The 7462-nt window shown below is 37.6% G+C and overlaps 1 protein-coding gene across 3 annotated transcripts in view; it reads left to right on the top strand.

Moving 5' to 3' along the window:
• The window catches only part of Lrguk (leucine rich repeats and guanylate kinase domain containing), a 143813-nt gene that overhangs the window by 87972 nt on the left and 48379 nt on the right, over positions 1 to 7462 (top strand). For all 3 annotated transcript variants that reach the window (XM_023709923.1, XM_023709922.1, XM_004626580.2), the window contains 2 exons: positions 1454 to 1655; positions 3486 to 3581. In XM_023709923.1, coding sequence (XP_023565691.1) covers positions 1454 to 1655; positions 3486 to 3581 — 298 coding nt within the window. The remainder of the gene's footprint in view (positions 1 to 1453; positions 1656 to 3485; positions 3582 to 7462) is intronic.

Here is a 7462-nt window from a genome sequence, read left to right as displayed (position 1 = left end):
TTTTATCTTTATTAAATTCTTGAAAACTTCACAGACAGTTTTTAACTACTTTCCCTGAGCATTATAATAATACTTTTGTAATAAAGACAATTCAAGTAGATCAGACTTAAAGAAAATATAACCTAGGCAAGCCTGGTATTCTTTTTTCTATTAACTCTGAATCTTTCAGCATTATCCTCTATAACTTCACAGGAGCAAGAGACTAAATTTTAATCTGCTCCTAGAATTGGCTCAATTCTTCTCCTGTTTCCACTAAACTCGTTACCTTTCTTCCAGCCTTTAAACTGTTTACACAAACCTTCCATTTCTTTCCACAGTTGATTGGTTTTGTATCTTTAAGAGGGAGTTTCATTTATTTCTATGCTAATTAGTTTTTAAAAAGACCTATTAAAATTTTTTTCCTGGACAAAACAGAAACAAAAACTAATGCAGTTTTTAGTGTAAAAACGTTCTATCTTTTTGTGTCTACCTTTTTCCACTTCAACAGTTACCTGAGTGATGGTTCTTGTTTTACTTTATTCCTCCTTGAGAGCTTTGTGCTACTCATTTCCAGGAGGTCGAGTCTATAAACCATGTTTTATTCCCCTGGTTCTCTCCAACTGAAGTATTTTTTTCCAAACTGCCATTATTGTTGACTCTTTCAGAAACTGTTTTAAAAAGAGCTCATATTTCTTCCTACTGAATTTTTAAAACAAAGATTTTGAGCTTGAGTTAAATTGATGATGATGGGGATGGGATGGAAGGGACTGTAGAATCCATTTGGACCAGTTCATTCACCTTACCCACCAGGAACCTGGCCTGCAGAGAGCTTGGGGGATTTGTGGAGAGCTTGTAGAAATTGAGAGCCTTGGTCACAAGCCACACTTTCTGTGTTTGTGGACTAGCACCTTATGTGACTTCCCACGGTGGTCTTCTGGTTAGTGGGGTACCAAGAGGCTGGTCTTCACAGCTCTCCCTGAACAGAGGCTGTGAGGTGTCACTGGAGCCAGCCCACCCAGGATACTGGCTTAGGAACAGGAAGGGTCCCAAGGTTATCACTGAGGTACCACAGAGGAGCTTTTTCTCTCCGGTAACATCTCCTGTGCTCCAGTGATGCCTTATGAAATATGGAATTGAAATTATTTTTTTGGTAATAAAGAGGCAGTGCTGATATGAATGTACCTGTTTTATATCCCGCAATGTTCTTTTTTAACACATATTCATTAGCATGATTAATTAGAAGACAACCAGGTGGAATGAATTCTAATATTTGCAGTGACAGTTTAATATTTGATGAAGAGAGAAAAGTATTCCACATTTGAAATATTTATAGGAAAATAGTGGCTAATTCTACAGACAGAATAAATTATTGAATATAATACTACTTATTATACCTATGTTGTCAGATGTCTCCAAAATGATTTCTACATCATGTGTCTGTTTCCAACTCATTATCTTTTCTCTAAATGCCTAGGGTGTAAGAAGTTTGAAATGTTCCTATTTCGAGCCTCGATATATCTTGGTGATACCCATGAATAAGGAAAAATATGAGGGATACTTACGGAGAAAAGGATTATTCAGTCGTGCAGAAATTGAATTTGCTGTCTCCAGAGTGGACCTTTATATTAAAATTAATCAGAAATTTCCAGGTTATTTTGATGCAGTAATCAATGCAGGTCAGTAACTCTTAGCAGAGTTTTACTTTTGATATATGGGGTCGCTGGAAAAGTTTATTTCATGGAAATAAAATGCCCAGGGGAAAATATTGTTGTAACAGTCAATTACAAAGGGCTACAAAAGGGGTAGCAATGCACAAGATCTAGTCTTCTAGTTTTAATCAGAATATTATCTTCATTATTCTGAAAGATCTTAACTAATAAGACTTAGAATAAAATGGGCCAAGAATAGATTCTTTCATTAAGGATATGGCAAGAACAGTTACATGATATATAATTTGAAATAGATGTTTAAATTTTTAGGAAGACATGAAACTCAAGCAGTTTTTATCATAATCTACTATAGTTAAAAGCTGAATTAATACAGGGCCAGCCAGATAGCTCAGTGGATTAAAGTGCCTGCTTAGGCAGACACAGAAGCTGGGGGTTCAATTCTCTGGTGTACCATGCAGCCCCCCTCCCCCCCGGGACTCACTGAGATGGCTTTTGAGAATGGGCATGGTGGCACATACCTGTAATCCCAGCACTTGGGAGGTTGAAAACAGGAGGATCATTACGAGTCTGATCTGTGTAATGAGACCTTGTAGACCCTGTACTAAATACATAAAAACACTGAATTAATGCAAATATGACCACAAAAATACCCATGTGAAACAAACATTTTAAAAACCTAACTTAGAAATGGCTACTTGCAGCAGTAGTCACTGGTAGAATTTCTTGGAATATAGAAACTTCTACATATTTTAAAACTGTATGATATTTTTTACCTATTAAAAAGAAAGAGAAAGCATTGTATCTAGTATATATATATAAAAATCTAGATATGCAACCATAGGTATAGTATGCTATCATTTATGTAAAATATATTACTGTATTTATAAGTATACTTATACTTCTATAGGAAGATATTACTGAAAGAAGTCTCAAAAATTACTGATTACCTCTTTTAGATAGGAGACTGGAGGGGAGGGGAACATTAAATGGAATCATATAAAATTGCTGATAGTCAATTTTTTTGATCTATAAAAATTTTATATAGCTCAATTTAATAATTTTTGACCTTTAAAACTTGTTGGAATATTACATATTCAGACTGGATTTTTATTGTTGTATAGAAACAATCACACTTAGTGGCTTAAAATAATACTCATTTGTTAGGACACAGTTCCCAGGTAAGAGTTGGGCACAGTGTGGTGGGCGCTCTGCTCAGGGTATCAGGAGGCAGTGATGATGGCGTCAGTGGGGCTGAGTCCTTTGCTGACGGTTCTGGGAAAATAACTGCTCCAGAGTTAGTCTTGCAGAACAACAGTTTCTTGTCATTGTAGGAACAAGGGCCCCGTTTCCTTGCTGCCCGTCTTCCAGAGGTTGCCTTTAGTCCATAGAGGCCACTCCCCAGGTCTTTTTTGCATGGTGCTTGCCATCTTCCAGCCATCCTCACAGCACATCCAGTCCTCCTTGTGCTTGGAGTCTCTGACAATGCCTGGAGAAAAGCCTCTCCTTTATGGGGCTTATGTGATTAGAGTGGACCCTCCCAGATAATCTCTGTGTTAACTGACTCAGACTCATTAGGAACCATATTTGTGTCTGCAGAAATCCCATACAGTGTAGCCTAGTCATGGCAGTGACATCTCATTAGTTTCACAGCTTGTACCCACATTTAAGGGTAGAAGATCGTGCAAACATGAAATGACATCTGAGTGATCTTAATTTCCTCAACCCAGTATTCATAAAATTAAAAATAGTGGCTAAATCAGTACTACCAGCAGTTGAGCAGGGAGTAAATTTTGACCTGATCCCATTGTATGAAAGTAAATCTCTCATTTACTGTAGATGATCTGGATGTGGCCTACCAAAAGCTGAGTCAGCTCATTCGGGAATACCTGGGATTGGTTGAGGAACCTGCCAAGGGTCTGGCTCCAACTGTAGGTATGATATCATCTCCTTTGTGTTGGGATTATTTTCCATGGGAAAAGAATGGTAATCTGTGAGTTATTATTTAAGTACTTGTCAGCCAGGTTAGAGTTAGTTCTAACTCTTTAATGTCTGTTCTTAGGAAGTGATTGTTTCAACAAGCAAACCATATGAATCAGCCTTGTAGATGTGTCCATGACTCTGCTTGTCTTCATAGCTATATTGGCATTCAGAGACACGCAGATCAGTCCCTTGGATGGGTGCAGTAGACAGCATTAGGCTCATAGTTTAGAATTTAGCCTTCTGGAAACTTATTCCCTTATAGGGAAAGGAGTGGTTCTATTCACCAGGTTTACATTTAGTCCAGCAGTCTTCTTTCCCCTTTTCTTTGAATTACCCATTCCTCAAGCTGTTCACTGCAGGATGTAGTGGAAAATGTACTGGCCACATAACCCTGGCGCTGGCCCTCATGTTCCTTTGGGCAGATTCCTTATCTGGTCTAACTTTCAGGTTTTCGGGCCTGCTAAATGGACTTGTGGCTGCTCCCTCCCCCACCTCATGGATCAGAGCAGCAAATGATGTAGGATATAAAAGCACATCCCATTGGAATATAGGATTTCTAGGCTTAGAATTTTTGTACACAAGTATTTTTTTTAATGATTTTTTTTATTAGTACATGTTTGTAGTACACAGTGACTACATTTAGCATGGGGAGTTTATGCATATATGTAACACACAAGGTTTTTTTTTTATTCCTTTCCCCTTTAAAAGGAATTTGCCTGCTTTGCATTATCTATCTTTTATTTTGCTCTTTATTTATATTTTGGGTTTCTCATATGAGAGAAACCGTGTGATATTTAAACTTGTTCGTCTGATTTATTTCATTTAGCATTACAGCTTTCAGGTGCATTCAAGGCATAGTAGTATTCAATTGTATAGATGTGCTTCATTTTATTTATCCAATTATTCATTGATGGACATATAGGCTGTTTCCAAGATTTAACTATTACAAATTATGCTGCTGTTACACTGATACTTATTTTTACTTCCAGCAGTGTTGGTTTTATGAAGTTGGGTGCACCCTTGTTTAGTGCACATATATTTATAATTATCTCTTCCTGTTAATGGTACCCTTAACCAATATGTGGTGACCTTTATCTCTTCTGATCAGTTTTGGCTTAAAGCCCAGTTTGTCAAAAAATAGGAGAGCTATTCTTGCTTATTTTCAGGTTCCTGTTGCATTAGAATATTGTTTTCCAACCTTTAACTTTCAGCCTATAAATTTATTTTTGGGTTAAGTGTGGTACTTTTTCTTATATATTTAGTACAGGATCTATAAGGTCTCATTATGTAGATTGAACTCAGTGATTCTCCTGTTTTCAGCCTCCCAAGCGCTAGAATTACAGGCACATGCCACCATGCCCAGTCTCAGTCGCCGTCTCAGTGTGCCCTGGGGACGGGGCTGGCCACTGAGCTCTGCCTAAGCAGACGCTTTAGTCTGCTGAGCTATCTGGCTGGCACCGTATGGTTCTTATATACAGGATATTTTTGGAACTTGTTCCTTACTCCATTATGATAATCTGCATACACAAGTGTTTTTAAGATGTATTTAAAAGGTTTCCCAAAATTTACCTCCTATTTATTAGGATGGGTGCTATAGAAAGGTATAACAAAACAAAACAAAACAAAATAGCAAGCATCAATTAGGATATGCACTGTTTGGGGGGAATGTAAAATGGTGTAGCTGCTTTGGAAAATAGTATGGTACTTCCTGAAAAGTTTAAAAATGAAGCCACATATGACCTAGCATTTTCACTCTGGACACATACCAAAGGAACTGAAAGTGAGATCTTGAAGAAGTAGTTACATCCCTGTATTCATAGCAGCATTATTTATGTTAGCCAAAGAATAATGTGTGCAATCAAGTGTCCATTGACAGATGAATGGTTAAGACAAATAACATCCCACTTAATAACAATGGAATGTTATTCAATATTAAAAATAAATTCTGACATGTGCTACAACTTGGATGGAATATAAAGATATCTGAAGTTAAGCTAGTCAAAAAAAAAAAAAGGCAAAGTACTTTGTGATTCCACATCGGTGATGTATTTCACATAATCAAATTCATAGAGATAGAAAGAAGGGTGTAGTGGCAAGGGTGAGAGAAAGGAAGGTTATTGCTTCCTGGGTACAGAGTTTCAGTTTGGGAAAATGAAAAGATCTCTGGAGATGTTGATGGTGATGGTTGTACAACAGTGTGAATGTACTTACTCTACTGATCTGCACACTTAAAAAACAGATAATAGATATGTGTCTGTATTTTACTACAGTAAGAATTGCTTTTTAAAAAAATCCACTCAGTGCACTGAAATCCATTCACAGTTTGCAAAATGAGACCACTAGACTCTTGCTGCTTTGTATATGCCATGCAGCTTTGTTTTTTTTTGTGATGGCTCAAATATGACTGTTTTTACTCAGTTTCATTAAGGAAAATTGAAATAGGCCAGCTCATAATTTTTCTAGAGTTTAAGAAAACTGTGCCATTTTGCAAGTTTTTGCTCATTTTTTTTCAGGTCAATTGCCCTTAGTGTTTTGGAATGAGGTCAGTGTGAAACTGGTTTAAAAAAAAACCAACAGAAAATGGCCCTGAATTTCTTTTTCTGTGTGTTTCATAGAGATTAAGTGACCAGGGTATGATTTGCCAATTGGAAAGTATCTGTAGAAAGTTTGACCTGTCTAAAAATGGGTATTAATGGAGGAGGGGAAGGTTGTGCTCCATCTGTAAAGTGGGGCAGCCTCCAATTATGGACATAATCAGTGTATCTGTGCAGCCCTGCTCTGGTTCTCTGTATCAAGCACCAGTTCGTTACAAAGCTGTGGCTGCTAAGTAGAATAGTGCAGTGTACTTAATGAGGGTTTCATGGTTGCATCGAACTTTCTCTTGAGGAAATCTGGCTCCCACTGCTTTAAATCTTTGTTATCCAAGCAACTTTCTGATCCTTAATTTGTTCCTCTGGGTGGCCCTGCCCCTGTGGGAACTATACCTTACGTTAGAACACCCTACCCTGCTCCCTGAGCCTGATCAACCTCCCATTGTAAATCAATAAATTGGCATGCTGGTTTATGTCAGCCTCCTGTGGTTTTGAATAAACATGAGCCAGTCCCCAAAGCTCAGCCGGTGTGAGGAGCTAAGAATGTGCATTTTCTGTATGGATGCCTCTATGCAGAAAGGCATGAACAAGACTTAGCTTTAACAGCTAGCCGGAACTCCATCTCTCTATTCTCTATCTTTTTTTATTCTATAGGAATATTGATGACTGGATGCTGTTGTCATTTGCAAATTAATAGACAAGATAATATGTGGATAGGAAAATATACTCCCATTTTTTTTTTTTTTTGGAACCAGGGATTGAACTCAGGCCCTTGCACTTGCCAGAGAAGTGCTTATTCCACTGAGCCATCTCCCTGGCCCCTTATACTCCCATTTTTAAAACAGTTAATAAAATTTTATTCATATGGGCTAATCAGATTAGGACTGTTTGATTTAATGAAAGATATGAATTTTAGGGGCTGGGGAGATGACTCAGTGGAATAAGCGCTTACTGTGCAAGTGCAAGGGCCTGAGTTCAATCCCCAGTTCTGCAAAAAAAAAAAGGAAACTAAAGGGGAAAGATAAGAATTTTAGAATTTATAAAATTTATAACTCTCAGATACATGTACCGACTGAACCTGAACTATCTAGTTATTGACTAATGGAATTCCAGCTTGAAAAGTAGATGGGGAGCATTGCAACTAATACATCCAATCACTAGCTTCAGTAGACCTTTGCTGTCTTGGCAGGCTTGATATTTTGGGAAATAACATGTTTTCTTAAGCTGAACACTTTATCTTTA

This window comes from Octodon degus, unplaced genomic scaffold (assembly GCF_000260255.1).
Source record: "Octodon degus isolate 3935 unplaced genomic scaffold, OctDeg1.0 scaffold00015, whole genome shotgun sequence".
NCBI classification, from domain to species: Eukaryota; Metazoa; Chordata; class Mammalia; order Rodentia; family Octodontidae; genus Octodon; species Octodon degus.
Note: the sequence above shows the minus strand (reverse complement) of the source record. Positions and strands in the feature narration are given on the sequence as shown.